The sequence below is a fragment of the Mus caroli genome, unplaced genomic scaffold (assembly GCF_978045245.1).
Source record: "Mus caroli unplaced genomic scaffold, Mus_caroli_1 scaffold_2, whole genome shotgun sequence".
Classification (NCBI taxonomy): Eukaryota; Metazoa; Chordata; class Mammalia; order Rodentia; family Muridae; genus Mus; species Mus caroli.
The window spans coordinates 139,785,011-139,807,723 of record NW_028227257.1 but is presented as its reverse complement, the minus strand read 5'-3'; the positions used below and the strand labels follow the sequence as shown (position 1 = coordinate 139,807,723).

At 34.3% G+C, this 22,713-nt stretch overlaps 1 protein-coding gene across 3 annotated transcripts in view; it reads right to left on the bottom strand.

The window, feature by feature from the left end:
* The window catches only part of Lrp1b (LDL receptor related protein 1B), a 2,026,300-nt gene that overhangs the window by 502,155 nt on the left and 1,501,432 nt on the right, over window positions 1-22,713 (bottom strand). For all 3 annotated transcript variants that reach the window (XM_021181392.3, XM_029472167.2, XM_029472172.2), the window contains exons 38-41: window positions 19,515-19,641; window positions 19,232-19,383; window positions 18,806-18,930; window positions 17,641-18,012 (exon numbers count right to left, since the gene is read on the bottom strand). In XM_021181392.3, coding sequence (XP_021037051.1) covers window positions 17,641-18,012; window positions 18,806-18,930; window positions 19,232-19,383; window positions 19,515-19,641 — 776 coding nt within the window. The remainder of the gene's footprint in view (window positions 1-17,640; window positions 18,013-18,805; window positions 18,931-19,231; window positions 19,384-19,514; window positions 19,642-22,713) is intronic.

The following is a 22,713-nucleotide window of genomic DNA, read 5'->3' as shown; positions in this document are numbered from 1 at the left end:
TGAGATCATGACAATGAAGACTTGCTTCACTCATCAATTATGGAGTGAGTGAAACTCAGTTTATTTAATACAAACACCTTTAAAGTACCTTCAGTTTTATTCATCTCTCTGCATCAAAACACAAGGAAGAATTTCAAAAATTCTTGAAGAACCAGTATATTCTTGAAGAAAACCAGTATAAACGTCATTTCAATTTCATTTTACCAATCTGAAGTTAAAATGAGTATAATGGTCATTTTATATGGTGATGTTTTACAAGTTAATTGCATGGTAAATTTAAGATAAATTAGTGCATTTACTATTTTCAAAGCACAGTAAAATGAAGACAACATTTGTTCTCCTTGTGCCTTTGTTAGAATAGCAGACAGACCCTCCAGTAACCCAGCTCAATCCACGTTCCCTTTTCTTTAGAGTGAAACAGCTCATTCTCCCCTGGTACATGTGCCAGACAAGCTGACAATAATCCACTGTCATTGTGTTAATTAATCCTTTTAGAAACTGTTAATTGATGCTACTTTTCAATCAAACTCTCAGTAGAGATTTAAGTCCATTTTCTCACAACAGATGTGGTGATTTCAATCTGGACTTTGCTAATGCCCAAGCTCACGATTTTAGCTGCAATAGGATGCAGAATTACCAAATATTTCATGGTCTTAAGGACTGACAGAGCTTACATCAGGGCTGTGAGGAGGAGGGAATAGAACAAATTAGGAGTGTTGAGTTGCTGAAGAATGAGTTTTGCAGCAATAATGACCAAGAACAATAACTAATATTTAGCATATTAGTGTCCATTATAATCATAGTTTGAACACAAACTTAATATGCAGTCACTAGTGTTCTAACATTATTGATTTTGTGATGCTTTATGTGTAAAGTTGAATTGTATGGAGCAACGTCACAGGTAACAACACTGCCTGAATGAGAACATCCAGCGATTTTTGTCCCAAATTCTCATTGGTGATGAGTATCATAGGAAGAAGGTATTTGATTTTTGGCTTATAATTTTAAAATTAGAAAGTTATTACAGTGTTATTACATTACAAATAATCTTATTTATAATATATGAAGTGAAATGATCTATTAAACCCTAAATTGCAAATTGTTTTTTTTTTTTTTTTTTTTTTGTCATCCATAATAGGTTTCTTACGGCCACCTGTAAGTTTCTTTCTTTCTTTTTTTTTTTTTTTTTTTTGATTTTTAATATTTTATTACATATTTTCCTCAATTACATTTCCAATGCTATCCCAAAAGTCCCCCATAGCGCCCCCCACTTCCCTACCCACCCATTCCCATTCTTTTGGCCCTGGCATTCCCCTATATTGGGGCATATAAAGTTTGCAAGTCCAATGGGCCTCTCTTTCCATTGATGGCCGACTAGACCATCTTTTGATACATATTATAATATATTAGTATATTTTGAATTCTCAAGGGGACTGAAGGCATAGTTCAGTGATTAGAAGTACTGGCTGTTCTATTAGAGGACGGAAGTTTGATTCCCAGTCCCAACCCTCTTTAACTTCAGTTCCAGAAAAATCTAATGCCATCTGCTGGCCTCAGCTGGTGCCATGCATACATATATTGCACAGATTTACCTCCAGGCCAGCATCACTGCATAAAATAAAAATAAATACATACACTTTTAAATGCTTAGATTTATTTGGAAATAAATGAAATAAAAGTAAAGAAACAATAAAAAATGAAAATTATATATTAATTATTCATACCAAAAATCAAAATATAAGAAATTAAGTCAGTAGGTAATATTTCCTATCCCTAAAAATAATATTTTAGTATTTTCTATGCAGAATAATATATTTTACATCTTTAAACATAATTACAACCATTCTGCTGAAGAGATATGAAAGAAAAATATTATTTCCTTAAGATTATATATCTTTAATATTTCATTTTAAATGAGACTTCCTAGACTGTGCTTGGTAGATACTAAATATTTTAGAGATGAATTAAATGTGACAAGAAAAATATGATAATTAAACTTTAAAGAGTAAAGAAATGTAATAATATTCTTGGTTAAAAGTCATATACTACATGACAACTGACTGTGATTCCTTCTGCTAAGAATTTAAAAAATATTAATTTAGAATCAATCCAGACAGTACATTAACTTCTAACTTAACTGTTAAAGCAGTTGTTTCGCATGGAATTTCATTGCAAGCACTTTGAATGTAACTTTGATAAAGGTGAAGAATAGCACAGAGCATTATTTTATGCCATTGTTGAAGAAAGCATGTGTCTGGGATAGCAAGATGCTTTATGTCATCATTTTAAGAAGCAAAGAGATTTTGAGTATATTGGAAGTAACACAGAGACCCACAGATGTAGTATTAGAGACTTTGGGGCAGTCTGCCTAAGTAGGATGTCTTCATCAAAGCTTTCCCTGCAGGGCTCAGTCACCTATGCAGAAGAAGAGATGCAAAGACTGTAAGATCCAGAAGTGATGGGTAACTCCAAGAACTGATATACACATTAACTCACAAGCAGTGTGGCAGCATCCACAAGACTCACACAGGTTCAAGTCAGATGGTGCCCCACCATTGAATGTTGGAAAGTGACAAGAGATCTCACTCCTAAACAAGAAGCAATTTGCAATTTATACCAGCTGGCAAATGGAAAGTCAGATTTTTCCAATGGCATGTCTTGGGCATAGAAACCACCCTTCCCAGCAGGGTCCATGCCCAGGAATAGTTTGAATAACACAAAAACAAAAGCCATGGATTTGGGGGAGGGGGTTCACTTATCTTGTCTTCTTTTGCCTTGTTTTCAGTTTCTTTGTTTTGATTTTTATTTTTGTGGTTTGTTGGTTTGGGTTTTGAAAGAGAGAGAGAGAGAGAGAGAGAGAGAGAGAGAGAGTGAGAGTGAGACAGAGACAGAGACAGAGAGACAGAGAGACAGACAGAGAGAGAGAGAAATGAAATAAAGTTGAGTTGGAAGACAGGTGGGGAAGATCTGGTAGGAGTTGGAGAAGGAGATAAACATGATCAAAATATAAGGTATAATTTTTAAAATTAAAACAAAAGAAAGAGATTAAATTATCAGTAAGATAGGTCCAATACCCAATTTAACTAATATACTTTTAAAAGCAAAAGCTTGAACACTTAATGAAAAGGTAGGGATGTATCTTCATAGGACAAGGGGATATTGTTTCAGGATGGCCATTGAAAATCCCAAAGCCAGTTCTGGGAAGAGCAGAAACAGTATTATCCTACTCATAGATTTGTTGTGTTTCAGATCCATGGCAAAACAAACTATTGTTATAAAGCTAAGAACAACCAAGAAATCACTGGTTGCCAGACCATTTGCATGTAATTTGTCTTAACATTAGTCTCAGAAAATACAGTAACCTGGAAATATGAGTAAGGACAAAGAGTTATTTGTTTCACCTTTGCCAGAGATCATTATCTATCATCAGTACTGGGATCACATGCAGCTAGTATGCAGCCCTCCATCCTCCTGGCTTCATTTCTTTACCCAGCATGCCATTATAATTCTACTTAATTCAACACCACACCTTTGTTTTACTAGTGGTGGCTATTTTTGCTAAGGAAAATCTCCCACAACTTTGTAACTTCTAGCAGGACTCTACCCTCTGATTGGGATAGAGTATACAACTCTTTCCTTTGATGAATATTCCCCGAATAATCCCCATTTTAGCAACTCACAGCAATTCCCCAGGGGCATTTACAACAACAGGTAACCTAGTATTGTATATATCTGCAGTGGGCTGGAATAGGAAAACAGTGGCAGCAATAAGCCACAATGCTAAGAAAAGGACTGTATTCGACTAAGGATAACTCCTGATTGTCCTGAGCAGTTGAGGAGGACAGATTTTCTCTGGCTAGGGAATCATTCATGCTGAGGAACCTGTGGGTGTGAGAAAAGGCTAACCAAAAATAGAAATGTGTAGAGAGGATACTAGTTCCTAACCTAAGCAGGACATAGATTAGGAAATGGCATGTTAAAATTTTAACGAAAATTAGACATTTAAGAAAACAGAATTCAGATGTAGTATTTTATGGACACATGTCAGAAAAGCATGACATTTCACATTATTTCATTATGTGCAAATTACTCAGAAAAATGCTACATTAGATATCATGTGAAAGTGCATATGATTTTCCTGTGCCCTAGCTTTTACCTAGAACATTTGTCTCAAGTACCTCATCAGCCTGACAAACCGTGCTGTACAGACATCAATGCTAACTTTGCTACTTTTCAATGAATGAGCTCCTCTGCTTTCTGAATATGCACTTCAGTAGTAAATTAGGCTAAGCATGACATGATCCTGAGCTAAGATTTAATCTGCTACTGAATTTGACTTCTCGACACATTTACATAGTTCATGCCAACTGGAGAAAATGTTCTAGGAAATCTCCTTTTTAGCACTACTTCCTGTGGAACAATGTTTAAGTTCTTTCTCAACTCTGTTCCCTGTTTAGTACTGGCAGAAAGGGAAAGGCCTTTTGAATTGAGACTAAATTAACCTAATTTTCTCTCATTACCTATCAGACCAAAGATTAATCAACAAGCCCTTTCACAGATCCTCACTTTTCTAGGTGTAAGCCATCTTGCCATCTTAGCTTGCAGGCTTATATCACATATCTATTCAGAATGTGTCCTATCCATTCAAATCTCACAGTTCAGTGAATATAGCAAAACTAAAATACTGTATTCTTATGAAGTTTTGACATTTTCATATATTCATGGATTACTGGTAAATTCTGTTCTTAGTCTACACATGTGCTTTTACCATCTATCATCCCATACATCCAAAGGAAAATGGAAAGAAAGATGACAAAAGGGACATATTAAATGTATTCTGTTGTAGTATCACATTGCATATATATATTCCATTTTCTGGCAATAACAGAATGCCTGAAGCCAGTTTATTCTTTTCTCCTACATCTGAATGCTAGAAAGTCCAGGACATGGGAACAACTCTGTTGTATTGCAACAAGGTAAAAATGCGGAGGGCCAAGTAAGCAAGCACATAAAAAACAGAGTGAAGGACTATTTGCTTTATAGTAGTCCACTCTCACAATGTACACAAAAATATACATTTCTATGAAAAAGGTGTTATTCCTTCCAATAAACAAATACTCCTCAAAACCACTACCCCCTCAAAAAGAGCATTGACAATTAGGTCAACATGAATTTTAGAGGGTAAATACCAAACGCCGATCATACTATAGGAATTATATCTTTACCTTATTTTCTGAATTTCTATTAATATCATCTCATACTGACTATCAATCAAAGATAAGTTATTAGTATTCCTTTTCATGCATTGATGACAAAATTCTCCCCCTTTAGTTCATATTTTGAATAGTTAGGCACATAGTTGTAAGTACAGAAGGAAGGGTCTAACTGGAAACAGGCACCTTCCTTGACCTCTGCTTGTTCTGGAAAGTTAGCAAACTTGGCCACGCACCCCTACCTCATGGTACATTGCCTCAGTTCAAGCCCAGAAAGATGGAGATACGTGAGTATAGATGGAAATCACAGACTTGGGCTAACAGAAATCCTTTTATCCTTAGACTGTTTCTCTTGAATATTTGGTAGCAGTGACACAATGTCTGACTGCCACAGTCTAGGCACAGGTGGGAAAGAGGACTAGTCATCTGTTAGAGAAATCACGTAGTTCTAAAAGAGGAAACTCATGTCATCTTAAATATGTCACTCTGTGCAATCTTTCTTCCCTAATTACTTCTGATCTCACCCAGGCACATTCTATTACTAGAATATTAATTTGCCCTGTCAGGTAATTCCAAGACAAAATGACAACAGTTATTTTATGGATGTAATTTGTGTACTTGAGTTCACTAATCTTTTCTGTTTTATGGTACTATTTTCAATGTCTCTTTGATGAACTGTCTTAAAGCTTTTCCAGATTGTCCTGTATTTACTGTCTTACTGAAGAATTCGTTTAAGAGTTATTTTCCAGAAGAATCTAGGAATTGAAGAGATTGGATGTTCAGGTAGTTTTTCAGTAAAGAAATTATTTAACCTGGATTTCAGTGTTCATTTTTTTAGCAAGTGCTTTTTGTGATTACTTTCGTTTGACCGTGGCCCTTAAATTGCAGCCATCTCTTTGCTGACTTATAGCTCTGACCCCATTTCTTTGAAAGTTGATGGTCATAGGTCATTTCTGTCCTCCAGAGCCTCTAGGATTAGTAACTTCCCAGGAGTTAATAACTCAGACAGCAAACAATGCATAGTGCATCTGTATTTTAACCTTGTTGCCTCACAAAGGAGACAAAAACTGGGCCTTGATTTAAAGATTCTTCTCTCCTCTTCTCTTCTCTTCTCTTCTCTTCTCTTCTCTTCTCTTCTCTTCTCTTCTCTTCTCTTCTCTTCTCTTCTCTTCTCTTCTTTCTTTCTTTCTTTCTTTCTTTCTTTCTTTCTTTCTTTCTTTCTTTTGATTTTCTGGATGTCTTCATTTGTTTATTTGTTAGTTTGTTTTCTTTCCCATTTTAAACCTGCCAACTAGAGATTTTATAGCCAGAATATAATATTCTGACATCAGATGCCACAGCTGTTTTTTTTATCAGCTTTCTGTCTCTATTATTATTATTATTATTATTATTATTATTATTATTATTATTGAAGAGTTCTACCTTGTTTTTTAGATTAGCAATTTCTTCTTGATAGTTACTGTTAAATGCTACAGGAATAACTTCTATTTTGTAATTTTTTTATTAGTTATATTATTTATTTACATTTCCAATGATATCCTCCTTCCCAGTTTCCCCCCCACAAGTCCCTTAACCCTTCCTCCCTCCCCCTGCCTCTATGAGCATGCCCCCAAATCCACCCACCTGCCTCAGTGGCCTAGTGTTCCCCTACCCTGGGTCATCAAGCCTCCACTGCAGTGTGTTGTGTGGGCTCTCATCCCTAATATATGTAAAAAATTAAAGACTGATTCATTTTATTGAAACGAGTCATTAGTCACCTAGATGAAGATATAAAAAGAGGTAACACAGCACTTCAAGTTTAAGCAGATAAAGTGCACACGTAAGTTTTATCCATTGCAGATGAGCCAGGCTCTTTAAGCCATGTCAAACCATAAATTCTCCCACAATCTTCAAGGCTAAATTGTAATATTTAAGTAAATAAACAATTTCTTGATGGTAGAATTGGTAAGGAGAGTATTTCAAAAAATATTTGTTGGGACTCAATCTGGACTTAATTTATTATCATATCAGAATCTAATAGATGAACTCTTATCTATAATTACATTTACTAATTTTGACAGTGTAACTGTTCTAATGCACAAAGTAAAAATTATTTAAAACAAAATGATCTAGCATTCTAAGTGATCAACAGATACGACAAAATCATGGGACTCTACCTCAACTTAGTTCTTTCCCAGTGAGATTTCCCATTCCATTCTTTTGTGTTGGGCAATAATCCACAGAAATAGTTTCCACCAGAGACTTATAGTGTCCACATTGGTCTATACTGGTGATCAGTTGGCAATTTTCATTATTCCTCCTTTTTTCCATTGAGGTCTCTCCAACTTACTCTTAGTCCTGTGTCAGCCTCTCTGAGGAACTCCTCCTCTCACAGAACCTCCATTCTCTAGGTAGTGGTAGAACAGGATTCCTCCTAGCCTAGCCCTTTCATCATTTCATCATGTTCTCTACAAAGTTATTATTTGTCGTAGTAGAGCTTAACTGCAGGATACCCTTTTATCACTCAATTTTCGTTCCCTGGAAGCACCAACTCTCTGTGTGGATCCAGATTCTAGCTCATTTCCATCCTTTTCTATTGGCTGCCAGTCCACAGAAACACTTTCAACTGATGATGTCCAATGACCAAACTGGGCAGCAACACAGGAAGGCAATTTTCATTATTTTTTCTGCCACCAGTCCTACTAGATCTTTCCCTCAGGCCCTCCTCAGTCTTTCCTTATAACTGATCTCCATTGTTTCTGTCACTTGCCACCCACAGCAGCACTTTGTACCAGGGACCCCAAGCCATCATACTAGCCTAAGATCAGCAGGAGTCATCAGAAACCAAAGATCCAAGAAATGCATTCAACAAAGTCAGGACCAGATGTCAACACAACAAAACCTGAAACATTATAACTCCAGATGACTCTATACCAGTAAATAAAGACAAACAAAAATAGCCAAACAATATGCCTCCACCAGTCCCATGTTGGAATGGGTCCTGGGGAATGCAATTAACTGATGCACAAGACAAGTACTGCAAAATAGCAATTGTGAATACATGCAAGCTCCTTAAAGATGCTATGAAGCCCATGAAAACATAAATATTTGAGTGGAATTCCTGAAAACAATTGAAAGCATGAATGTAGAAGTTAACAAAAAATAAAAACATAATAACTATGAAAAACTAAAATAATTGGAAAAGAAAAATAGATGATGTCAAACAAAAATCTATGAGGCAACCCTCACCAACTGATTATAAACATGGAATAGAGAGTCTCAGATGGTGAGGACAATATAGAAGAAATGGAGAGCTTGTTCAAAGAAACTGAGGAATCTAAAAATATCCAGGCACAAAACATTTAAGTTTCTATGACACTATAAAAAAATTAATTTAGGATAGAAATAAAAGATGAAAAAGAAACCCAGGTTAAGGAAATAAAAACTATGTTTAATAGAATCAGAAAAAAGTTATGAAATTTAAAGGAGCTACCTATTAAGAATATACAAAGAATATACAAAAAGATACAGAATACCAAATAAACAGGACTAAAAAAAGCACATAATAATCAAAACATTAAATATACTGAACAAAAAAATATTAAAACTTCACCTGGAAACAAACAAAAAAATGTAATAGTAATGAATTAAAATAACACATATCCTCAAAATGGACACTATCAAGCCAGAAGTTCCTGCATGAATGTTCTTCAAATTCTGAAAGACTACATTGCCAGCTAGGCTACTATACCAAATAAAAGTATCAAACATAACCGACTAAAAAAAAATCCATGATAAAATTATAGTTAAACAACTTCTGTTTAACAGTCCAGCCTAGGGCTGGAGAGATGGCTCAGTGGTTAAGAGCGCCGACTGCTCTTCCGAAGGTCCTGAGTTCAAATCACAGCAACCACATGGTGGCTCACAAACATCCATAACGAAATCTAATGCCCTCTTCTGGAGTGTCTGAAGACAGCTACAGTGTACTGACATATAATAAATAAATAAGATCTTTAAAACAAAACAAAATAAAAAAACAGTCCAGCCTACAGATGGAAAATTTAAGTCAAGAGGAAAAAAATAATCCCAAACCATAAAAACAAAATAAAAGAAATCAACAAACACTCTTAAATAATAACTCAATACTCATGAAGTAAATTCCAAAATAAATTAGGTAGACTAATAGTTTTGTATCGAAAACAAGATCAATATTCTTGCTGCATCAAAAAAAAAAAACATGAAGAATAGACATGGTCTCAGAATAAATATTAAAAAAAATATTCCAAGCAAATGGAACCAAAAAGAAAACTGGTGAATGGGTATAGCCATTTTAATATCTAACAAAATAACTTTAAAAATGACTTTAAAACAATCAGAAGAGATAAGGAAGGACACTGCATACTCAATAAAAGAAAATCTATTAATATGCATTATTACAATTTTAAATATTTATATGTCAAACATGAAATACCCATATTCATAAAAGAAACACTACTAAAGCTAAAATTATTAAACCTCATATCATGGTGGTAACTTCATATCCCACTTTCATCAACAGAAATGCTATTCTAACAAAAATGAAATGAAGACATGTTGGAATTAAATGAGTAAACCTAGTAGATTTTTTACAGCGCCCTAACACTAGTGAATATACTCTCTTCTCAGCAGTTCCTGAACTTTCTACAGAATTGATCACATACTTAGATATAAAGTAATACTTAACAGATATAATAAAACATAACATCCTGAATCCTATTAGTTAACCATGGAGTAGAGCTGTGCCTCAACCACAACAAGAGCAAAAAAAGTATATGAACTCATTGAAATTGAACAACTCAAAACCGAGTGAAAAATTGAAACAAGACAGAAATGAAGAAAACATTAAAATCTTTTTAGAATTGAATGAAAATTAGAACACCACATAACCAAGTCTATAGGACAGAGTAAAGTTTGTTCAATGAAGCAAATGCTTATATTAAAAAAAAAAAAACATCACATAGGTGTTATATAAGTAAGCTATTAACATACTTGAAAGCCCTAAAACAAGAAAGATGATAAAGGAACGATAAGAAGAAATAACCTCAGTTGTTAAATCAAAGAAATAAAAACAAACATAACACACACACACACACACAACAAAAAACAAAAACAACAATAACAAAAAGTGAAAACTCACTGAGTCCAACAACACTTTGACATATTTACTGCTTTACATGTAAAGTCATTCTGATTTTGTTTTCAATAATTTTACTTATTAACATAAAATGTAAAATAACGCAGAATTTGCATTTAGATGGATGGAATTAGAAAAAAAAATCCTGAGTAAGATAACCTAAAACCAAAAGGAGAAACATTGTATAATTTCTCTTATAGGTGGAGCATAGCTTTTAAGCCTTTCATATAGGTGTTACAATACAAATAATCACAAATTTTAGGTGTAGGGAAGGAAGAGTATATAGCACGCATTATTACAAAGCATAGTAGGATACTAAAAGAAAATATGGAAAGCAATGGGAGAGAAGGTAGAAGAAGGAAATATGGGGATGGACAACTAACACTAAAGATCATTAGAAAACACATATGGAAACCTACTATTGTAGAAGCATCCTAAACTATGTACAAATATGAAATGAATCTAAATGGAGTCATATATAGGAGAGATAATGCCTCAACTAGATATCTTATTCACCAAATAAAATTTCTAGAGCCAGGAATGAGTTATATCTTGATGAGTTGTTGGTGAAATGAACCCTGTGGAGATTGCCAAACCTCACAGGCTAATAATATTTAGTAACTTATAAAATGTGATGGTCAGGCCCTATTTCTGAAAACAACAATTGCTTATGACATTAAACAGGGAAAATTTAAGGTGGTGTTTTACTGGAAACTTCACCCACACTGAGTAGTATTCATAATACTGAAAGGCACATCACCAGAAGATAAAGGCAATCACCAACATTCCCCAGCTACAAACCTTGCAACCTTCAACGGTGACTACATGCAAGATATAGTGGTACAAATAATGGCACATATGCGATTGGAGTAACCAAACACTCTGTGATTGTATTTAAGGCTTATTCCATGAGATGGAACTCATGCAAGGCACTGCTAAAGTCTACAACAACAGGAGAATAGGTGAGCCTCAGGGAAAACACATTATTAATCTCCTTTTATTTTTTTAAATTTCTTCTTTTTTATTAGATATTTTCTTTATTTACATTTCAAATGTTATCTCCTTTCCTGGTTTCCCTCCAAAATCCACCTATCCCATCCTCCCTCCCCCTGCTTACTAACCCATTCATTCTTGCTTCCCCACCTTGTCATTCCCCTACACTGGGACATCGAGCCTTATCAGGACCAAGGGCTCTCCTTCTATTGATGTCCAACAGGCTATCCTCTGCTACATAGGCAGCAGGAACCATGTGTATTCTTTGATTGGTGGTTTACTCCTTGGGAGCTCCGGAGGTACTGGTTGGTTCATATTGTTGTTCTTCCTATGGGACTGCAAGCTCCTTCAGCTCCTTTGATCCTTTCTCCAGCTCCTCCACTGGGGGCCTTGTGCTGAGAGCATCCACCTCTGTATTTGTCAGGCATAGGCAGATTCTCTCAGGAGACAGTTATATCAGGCTCCTGTCAGCAAGTACTTGTTGGCATACACAATAGTGTCTGGATTTGGTGACTATACATGGAATGGATTCCCAGGTGGGGAAGTCTCTGGATGGAGTTTCCTTTAGCCTCTGCTCCACTCTTTGTCTCTGTATCTTCTCCCATGGGTATTTTATTCCCTCTTCTAAGAAGGACCAAAGTATCCATACTTTGGTCTTCCTTCTACTTGAGCTGCATTTGGTCTGTGAATTGTATCTTGGGTATTGCGAGCTTCTGGGCTAATATCCACTTATCACTGAGTGTGCACCATGTGTGTTCCACAGCAATAAAATGATTCCTAAAAAATACTATACTTATTTGGAGCACCCTGTCCTAAGTGGGATGCTTTTATCACACCCTTCCAATTAGAGCTCAGAGAGTCATTTAAAAGAGGGGGTAGAAAAAAATTTAAGAGTCAGAGAAGGTAGATGTCTAAAGAATTAGTGCTGTGCTGGATGGTGGTGGAGCTCGACTTTAATCCCAGCACTGGGGAGGCAGAGGCAGGCAGATTTCTGAGCTGAAGGCCAGCCTGGTCTACAAAGTGAGTTCCAAGACAGCCAGGGCTACACAGAAACACTCTGTCTAGTAAAAACCAAACCAAACCAAACCAAACCAAACCAAACCAAACCAAAACAAACCAAACCAAACCAAACCAAACCAAACCAAACCAAACCAAACCAAACCAAAACAAACCAAAACAAACCAAAACAAAACAAAACAAAACAAAACAAGAATTAGTGCTCTTGAAACACTATAGAACTGGTGTGCATATGAACTCACAGAGATTATACCAGCAGATATAATCCCTGCAGAGGTTCAAGGCAAATGGGGTCCCCGTTTTCAAAGGGAAAGTTGGACACATGCTCCCACTCCTGACATTCAAGCGATCTGAAATTAATAACTTCTGGTAAAAATTTTTTAAAATTGGTCTTTTCCTTGTTTATTTTGATGTCTGGTTTTTTGTTTGTTTTGATTTTTATAGAATGTTTTTCTGTGTGTGCTTCTTCTTTTGTTTACTGTGTTTTATTCTACTTTGTTTTAAAGAGAAGAGAAAAAAAGAACAACGTTTGATTCTCTAATGAAGTAGCAAGCATCTGGGAGAAATTGGGGGATGGTACGTCATGATCAAACTATATTGCATGAAATATTTTCAATAAAACAAAAGAAGTTTAAAGAGCTTAGGAATCAGTCTTCCATTGGTCAGGAAAATAATACTTTGTACCTTACAAGAAATCAAAATATACTGCGGTATGAGCACCACAACTTTTCTGCTACCATTGATTTGGCCATTTGGTGCAAATTCTTCTCTACATTTCTGAACATATATATAGTCAATAAAAGGGCTATATATTTCAGTTGCTTTGTTATGGAAAACAAGGAGAATTGTTTGGTTGTAAATTTACTTTGATTATTAAGCAGAAGATAAGTTAAATGGGGTATGAAAAGTTATCACAACTCTTTGGGCATATATGACCTTAAACATGATATAGACACTTCCTCAAAGATTACAAACAAAATAATATTCCTAAAGCATGGCTCTGGATAACAACATTTGTCTACATTTTCCTTAATCTAAAGAGTACAATGAGTAGAAAATGGTTTGTATAAAACACAAATATTTGGTTATGTGCAAATCAGTGTTCAATTGCACCATAATAAAAAATGAGCAAAAGGGAGTTCAATCTAAGTCTCTGGGGACAAATGAAGGTGTAAGCATTTATACACATATCAAATGTGTATATGATCACATATATACACTGAACGCATATTGAATACATGATACCACATGAAAATATACATATTAGCAACACATATTTTAGGATTTGAATTATATGAAGGATTAAGATTTGCAAACTCATAAGGACAGAGTGCAAATTAAAAGTTATGAGGAAATAGAAAGATGAGAGTTACACTATTAAAGAAATTCCATTAGTAATGACAAAACACTTCAGATTTATAGTCACCACTGGTGCCAACATTGTGGATGGAATTAATGCTAATGAATTCCATGGCTAAAACTAAACAGTACTGGGCTTAGTGACCACCAATCCTAACGACGCATATCGTGGAGGAGTGAATCCCCTCTCATGCTTTGTTTTCTGACATCCACAAGCCCCTCAGGATGCATGTCACTTTTATACTTACAAACACAATAAACAGGCTAATAAACACTATATAAATATAAAATAAATAGTATTTTTACATACACATAAGTAAATATACATTCCTATCACAACTTTGAAAATTAATTATATGGTATACTAAAAATAATTAAGATGGACAACTTTAATTGGTGAATACTATGGTATATAAGCCATACCTCAATAAAATTCCTTTTTAAAGCCCCTTACAAGTGCAAGCTGCTCTAATATCAAAATTTTCCAGTTCTAAATCTCACTCATTTATATCTAAAATCTGTAATCTATATTTTAATCTTACCTAATTACTTTTCCATTTCTTTAAATTAAAATCTTTTTGAGTACTTCATCATAGAGAATGTTTTCAATGTTTTTGCTCTGATGACCTTCAGACTATCAGATGAGGTTTAAAAGTCCTGAAAGGCTCTAGGTCTGTGTTTATTGTCTAGGGCTGGCTACCAGATTAAAATGTAAATATAAAAGTTTACTTTGAATATTTATTAATATTGCCATAGCCTAGAATAATGAGTCAATATGTATTATAACATAAATAGTATGGTGTAAGAAAGATAACTAGTTTTTAATGATAGTGAAAAGAGACCACTGTTTTAAGCTGCACTTATTTTCTAACTATCTGCCATTCTAGAATGTAGCTGCCATTCTCCTCTTCTCTTATCTGTTTTGATATCTTAGTTTAATTATAGCTATGCAGGGAAGGAATAACATAAATTTCTTTTCAAACTAGCCAATACAGGAGAAACGTAAATGTGGTATAGATATAGAAACCATGATACTGGATTTTTCTCCATCCATTTTATTAAAATGTATTGGTTGATCACTTGCTTTGAATGGATCTCTTATCCCTGACATTTGCCAAACATTCGTTCCCTATTAAGACGGTCCTTACAATGCTGACAATTCCATTAGGCTGTGCCATGTACTCACAGACATTAGAAATAACAAATCTCACCAGAAAAGGCTCGAAAGAGTCAGGAAGCTGTCAAGTTATTGCCAAGAATAAGTGGTTTTTATAACTAATTTTTACTTGAAAGTATGAATTTTTAAAATATTAATTGCAGTTAGTATAGTGACAGTGCCATATATATTCCCTAAAAAAAAAAAAAATTCTGCCACACACGATGTTGTGCATCATTACTTCGATGTTATTCTTTGTTTGGGAATGGATAGGGTGCATCTTGGGGAAAGTGCCAGCAGATGCAATCAATCAAATAGTTGGTTTCCTTCAGAAAGCAACCTAAATGCCTAGGTATCTTGTCTCTCTCTTCACACAAAAAGCTGAAGAGATGTGGAGAGAAGCCCTGAGATTTGATAAAACAACAACAGCAAGACCAACAAACAAACAAACAAACAAACATCCTGATGTTATTCTTTCCTCGAAGTTATGCTTAAGTTAAACTAGCTGTTTGCTTTTTTCCCCACCCTATAAGTTACAGTGCAAAGTAGAGGTACCTCCAGTACAGCTAGATTCACTGTGTGAGTGAAAGCTTAGCTGCAGTTACAACTAGTGCTTTTATGACATCAGAATAAAACTCAGCTGTAAGAAAAAGACAGATATTTCAATATGCATATATTTTGAGATTGATTGTGTTCTCTTCTGTCTCTCAATAGTGTACTGAGGCTCCCCAGGGATTCACACTCTGAGAAGAAGCACAGGTCCAGAATCACATGTCTCCCCTCTATCCTGCCATCTGGTCCACTCAGCTGAAAAATCCTATCTATCCAGGAAATGTCCTTAATTCAGTTCTACACAGCATCACCTTTTAAAACTTTCATTAGATTTGTCACCAGCCTGATTGTGGTATCTAAAGGCCTCAGGTATCATGTAGATCTACTGTATTATAATGATTGTTTGCTTGCAGTTTTCTTCATTAAAATGTGGCTTCTAAGGCTCTCTGGACAAATACTCATCTTTTACCTCCAGAGTGCCTAAACTGTACATGATAAATAAGTTAATTAATACGCTGTGGTTTAATATGAATATTTGCAATGATGAATTCTATTAGAGTGGGAAATAGGAAACTGAACAATAATATACATGTAACCCTCATCCAGACATACCCAAAGATTCAATGGGTGTCAAATATATATTAATTCCATAATCAGTAAGTTACATTGTAGTTGCACAGAGAGAAAAAAGAGAACAACTAACAGGGAGAAATAGAGACTCAGAGATATAGAGAAGTCATAATGTACTAGGCCATAAATATACAAATTGGTAAGAAATTATTAAAATGTAGTAACCAATAGAATAAAAATTGTGACCATGAGTTTAGAAAGTAGACACCTGAACTGATTTTAAAAACTAAGCATAGTAGATGCTAGTTTGTATTGTTATCAAGTAAATGTACATAATATAAAAAAGTATTTTTCAATATTGGACTTCCATAAACTAATAAGTCTTATAAAATTGTAATTGGCAAAGCTTTGGGAAAATAACCCTTTTCATATTCAATGGGTAAAAATATAAATTGATGGGGTATTTAAGCTTGGCCATCTATAAGAAATAAAATACCCTGGCTATGTGACTTGGTTTCCAGTTTCTTGACTAACTTGCTTCCAGGTTTCTATGTTAAACAAATATTTACATTTATACAAATAAATAGCAAGTGTACCATTTAATATATTCATGAGACACATAAATTATCAATAAATTCAATAAATATGAGTGTTCAATGAGTGCAAACTTGGGCACATGTTACCAAAGAATAAAACAGAGACCTGTACTGAACTAAATGTTCATAATATGTCAGTATAAGTTAGCTATGTGATTAGCTCATTGATCACCAATCCATTTTATAATTAAGGATGCTACATAGATTTACAAAAAATCTAGAGGAAATGGTCCTTTTCCACTCTGGATGAGATGGGCACTGACGTTATTGAAGCAAAGCTTCATGTTTAAGCCTATATATCTTTTAAAAATTATTATTAAATTATTATAACACATTGCAATTTAAAAATATAAATTCAAAGACTGATTCACTACAGTGAAATAGCAGGAATAAATAAACAGAAATCACAAACTCAGATCAGAGAGAATCTGTATGAAGATGTTAATATTTATGAATAGAGGAAAGTGATTTTGGTAATTTGTATGGATAATCCATCCTAAATGAAACATGAAGCTTGAGTGGTTACAGTAACATTTCTTTTCAATGATTTTAGTTTGTTTTATAACTTACAGCCTTGTACTTGATAGCAAAGCTCTTTCCCTGCTGAAATGAAATCTTCAAGCATAAATCACTTAAAATCACCTCTTTAAGAAACATACACATTGATGTTTCATAATTTTTCAGAAAATAAGAATAACTGAAAATCATTAGAGATACTTTAAAGCTACCAAATTACCCACACTTGAAGAAGATCATCTAAAATAATTTTGGTACAGACAAATTACCAGTATTCCAAGACTTATCTGAAGCAAATATGATGATAAGATGCTGTAGCTATGATTAAAGCTACTGCTTACAGTACATGCAAGTCCTTGCTCTTTTGACACTTGAGAATGGATAGATAGAATAGACTGTAATCCTAGTCATTCTTGAACATGAACTTGTGTGAGCACAGCTGCTTTATCCATTTAACACCATTATTCCTCTAGGCTCAGGGGACACTTGCATACAACAATTACCATTTGTACTTACTTTCCACAATTACTTGTCTGTCTTCCCAGTTATCTTTAATAAGCTGTATATTTCCGAAGTGGGCATCACTGTAAAAGATTCGATTGGTACCTTCTCTTCTTTGATTATAGTCAAAAGCCAGGGCTATAATATTCTTGAAATAATTTGGGTTCTCGTAGGGCCGTACTGGGGAATTTAAATTGGTTTCATCAGAAAGATGTATGCTTTTTAATATTGTTCTTCCTGAATATAGCAAATACCCTTCATGTCTTAGACATGTAACTCCATCCCCAGCCAAATATCCATGGGCGCAGGCGCAGGTTCTTCGGGAATTTCCTCGATAAAGACATAGTTGCTTACAGCCACCATTTTCTTTGGCACAGACATTGGTCCCTGAGAAAGATATACCCACAAATGTACAATCACTTTCTGATGTTTGCAAAAGTTTATCTCACTCCTATAGAAATGCTAGAACTGAATATTAAGTTGTAATACTTAACATTTTATTTTATTTTTAAAGATTGGCCTATAAAAATTAAGTATAAAACACTAATGAATTTTTAATTCACAGGTTTTAGTTTCTTGAATTTCAATTTGAAGTAATATATATGACTATATATTGCAGTCAAACAAAAGCATTCAGATTTAACTTACTAAGTTTAGTAATTTAGCTTAGGGTGATGCCTTTGCCTAGCAAATACCAAGGCCTGAGTTTAGTCCTTAGCACCATAGGCAAAACCACCATCAAAGAAGCAATGATTCATAAATTCACATTGAAGACAACCATTTCCAGAGCCATATCAACTTTTCTTCTAAAAGAGTAATCCAAAACAAAAAATTCAATTGCTTTTCTAATACCCTAGTTGTGCTTTGTAGTTTTTGTCAAATATGTTAATCCAGATTTTAAAAATATAGTTACTAGTACAAACTCATTCTCAAGACTTGTCCCATATCATATGACAATACATATTCACAAAACAAGTAATATACATGTATATAAACTCTTATATGTTTGTTTCCTTGGTTATTAATAATCAGAATTCTCTCTGGTTATTAAAGAATCACCAAATAGGGGATTTGGAGGTTTTGAACTTAATTAATAATCCACTTTATTACTTAAATTTTAAAAACAAATCAATAAATGATACAAAATGTATTAATTGCATATTTCATTAAGTATGCTGACCTTTCTCTCTTACTCGGTTAAAAATTTTGATCTCCTTTAGGTTAACTCCAAGTCCTGTTCTCATGGTTACTGTCTCTGTGGCATCATTCTTGTGGCCTCTTCTGACTGACCCATTGGCGTGTGCTCTGCCAAAAAGTTGAAGATTCAGAGTTAACAGTTTTCAACTAATTAAAATAAAACAAGGTAAAACTGAAGATAAGTCTGGCACAAATGCAAGAAAAAGGAACCAGTTGCAGTGTGTGGTGCTGAAATGCTTGACCATGGAATAGCTAGAGAGCCTTGCTGGCTAACCTTCTCTCTAAAAATTACATGGTTTTCTGAAATCCTTTCTGTAACCTTGCTAAAGTATGGCTAATCCTTCAAGGGCAAAGAAATGGCACTGAAATAACATTCTGAGACTCAAACACTTATGAAAAAATAAATTACCTGTCAGACCAGTAGATGTACGCCCCAAAGACTGCAACTGAAAACAGATCCACGTTGCTCCCAGACAGCAACACCTCACGATTCGCACCAGTGTCAAGGTCAATTCTCTCTATCTTGTCTGAGCGAGCATCACACCAGTATAATTTATTTTCCTAAAAGGTGATTGGAAAGCAACAGTACAAACTGTTTTGGTTATTTATTAATGAATTAATAAGGATTAAGAGTAGGCTATAGCAAGTTAGCTGTGAACACACGTTAGAATCTTAAAAGGAATGCAACAGACCTCATAGTCAATGGAGATGCCATTGGGCCATGTTATTCCCACGCTTACAATCATGACCTTCTCAGAACCATCTAAGCGAGCTTTCCCAATACAAGGCACTTGTCCCCATTCAGTCCAGAACAAGAAGCTGAAATTAAATGATCATTTATAATAATTAACAGATTAAGGGACATCAAATAAAACAGCAAGATGACATTAAAACTCTTAACAGTAAAATGTTCAAAATAGAATGAAGTAATAAACCGCACAGTTTAACTTACAAATATCTCTAAAATTAATAATGAAATCTTATTTAAAACATATTTAACCAGATGTGGACCTCACAGGGATGAACTCAATGGTTTAGAGGAATTATTTGCATATGCATATTCTCTCTGAAATTCTCTTCTCCAAACTACTGCCTAACCCTGTATTTTATTTTCCTTTCAGTTTTTTCTTCATGAGGCCTCTGGTGTCTCTTTGATTATAATTACATGATGAAGCCTACATCTTAATAGGAAAGCACCCAGAATAGAGTAAAACATTACATTAGCCTTTACCTTCTTACTCATTTTGAACATTTTCCTCTACTAAAGTTTCAGCTCAATAAAGACTGGTTTTTTCTATTTTATTCAGAATTGCATATAGCATCCAATAATTAAGATATTTAAAAATTTAGCAGAGTATAATTCATGCAGCTATAGACCAATCAATGCAGCTTTCAACTGTAACCATAACTCCTAAATGCAACCATTCTAATTTAAAGTGTAAAGGTTAACTTGAGATTCCAGCTCAATATACATATCACACTTTAAAAAGAAAGCATTCTCATTTTAATAATCTCAAAAACTATAATGTGTAATAATATGTAGTCCAGAAAGAGAAGCTAAAGTATTATGAAACAAAAGATGGTGAAAAAGAATGTGAACAATAAAGATAACCATTCATTTTTAACTCATTCATTTATTCATAAATTTCAGTATTTAAACAATAGCAGAGAAAATCGTGCTTTTAGAGAAATACAACTGTTCCTAACTGTGTAAACATAAGGTTTCAATCTATGAAAAACTAAAGTTATGAAAAATATGGTAATCTCTATTTCAGACAGGAAGGAGTATGCCTTTTCTGTGAAGATTAATACATGCGTTAGTATGATTCAGGGAAAGTTCATAAAGTTTCATATAAGAAACCTAAAAGACAATCTGTTTATTTTTGTATACACATATGAAATTATTAATTAACCTCAAAACTTGAACTTCATAAAATACATACATTCAATTTTTGCATATTATTTTGGATTATTTTAATAGTTTTCTAAAGCTGTAAATAATATTCATGTTGCTATTTGACAACATTATGAAAGAGGTGTGACTAAAATTACAAGTAACTAAATTCTGAAGACACTATATATTCATTCATATGTACAAGTTTTATGGTTAAAAAGGGAAAATTTCATAGAAAATTTGACTAATACATTATTAGTATGAAATTGTTTAAAGGCATAAAACACGTATACAGTAAAATCAAAATCCTTAAATGACAGTTTCTACATACTACAATTGTAAACTTGTAGATGAATGAATGATGCCCTTTAAGTCACTAAGGACAGATGTTAAAAGGCAGAAGGTGTTGAATTACAATGGAGGCCCACTGGCAACTAGGAGAGTCACTGTCATCACCTTTAAACATATCCAAGTAGGGATGGAAAAGCATATAATAAACCTTTACCTTAATGCTAATCTGTTTTCAAGTACAGGAACCAAGGGAGGAAGCACAGTTTTAAATGAACAGTGTAATGTACATTATATTGGTAAGCCATCAGGAGCTGTTCAAGGTTAGTGAAAGCAGACTCCCTTCTTTGTGGTAAAACTTACTTCCTGGGCCCTGAAGAAACTAGCTAAAGGTGATTCTAAAACAAAAACAAAAGCAAAAAACCAAAACAAACAAAACAAAACACCTCCATGTCCTTGAGGAGATCTAGAAGACAGACTATTTCCAAACAAGATAATGTAAAAATGTTTACAGTGAAAAAGAAAGCCAGCAGTCTGTCTATGGAGAAGCTGGGGAATGCTGTTTGGAATTTCCCAACCTGACTGTCTCAGCTTCCACAGTCAGTTTTTCCTGGATAATATAAAGCCCTGATTCGATGGCCTCTGTCTGGTGCTATTTTTTGTTTTGTTTGTTTGTTGTTTTTAAGTTGGAAGCCTCACTTGAGGCAATACTTCCTCACCAAGGACTCCAGCTGGCTTCTCCAAGCAATTTCTGCTAGATACTTGGAAGCCCACAATTTAATGATTTTGCCTTCTTTTTTTTCCTCTCAATGGTTAGGCTAATTCATTCATTTCTGAGATGTGTTGTGAGTAATTTGATGATGCTTTGATCTCTCTGGTTCTATCTGCAACTTGTTATTTATTGTTTTACTTTTGCTCCTTATAAATTTAATAAACTGACTCATTCAAATCCAAATGCCTAGCAATTATGTATCATTCTGTGGAGCTTATGGAACAAATACTCTAAGTCGGCAGGTGAACATTTTTAGCCCCATTTCTCACAGCTGTGGAAATGATGGCTTTGAAAGTGAATGTATCCTGTTCATAGGACCAAACAATGGACAAGCTAGAAAACAAATTTACACACTACAAATACAGTCTAATACCATTATCTTTGTTGTATATTGTTCTGTCAATGCTAATGATTTTATATTGAATTCTTTTTTCCTGAGTTATAATGAATATAACAAGAGATGTCCGTGTATAAAAAAAGATGATATGAGGAGCTAGCCTGAACAGTTAGGAGCTCAGTTTTGAGAAACAAGTTTACAGTATTTAATATTAATAGCCTCTCTTTATTTTGAATTATGATGATTCCATGCAAGCTGCTGAGATAAACACTGATAAAATTTCTGGGTAAAAACAAAATAAAAACTATGCTAGATATAGATTTCATACAAATTTTTCTGCATGTAAGAGTGGCCAGAAGGGATGTCCTACAATACAAAACCAAATATAACTGTGTGCGGATGGTCAATTAATGCATCACTTCACTATGGTCAAGAGATTTGGAATGGAAGAAAATTAAATAATATCTTATAAATATGAAGTCAAAGTGAATACATTTTCCCCTCAGTCTGAAACTAAAAGTAGAGCTGAATAGGTAGCACTTTTAGGAACATACAACACATCTAGGAGAGTATCACTCCAGTGTTGGATACTCTCCCACT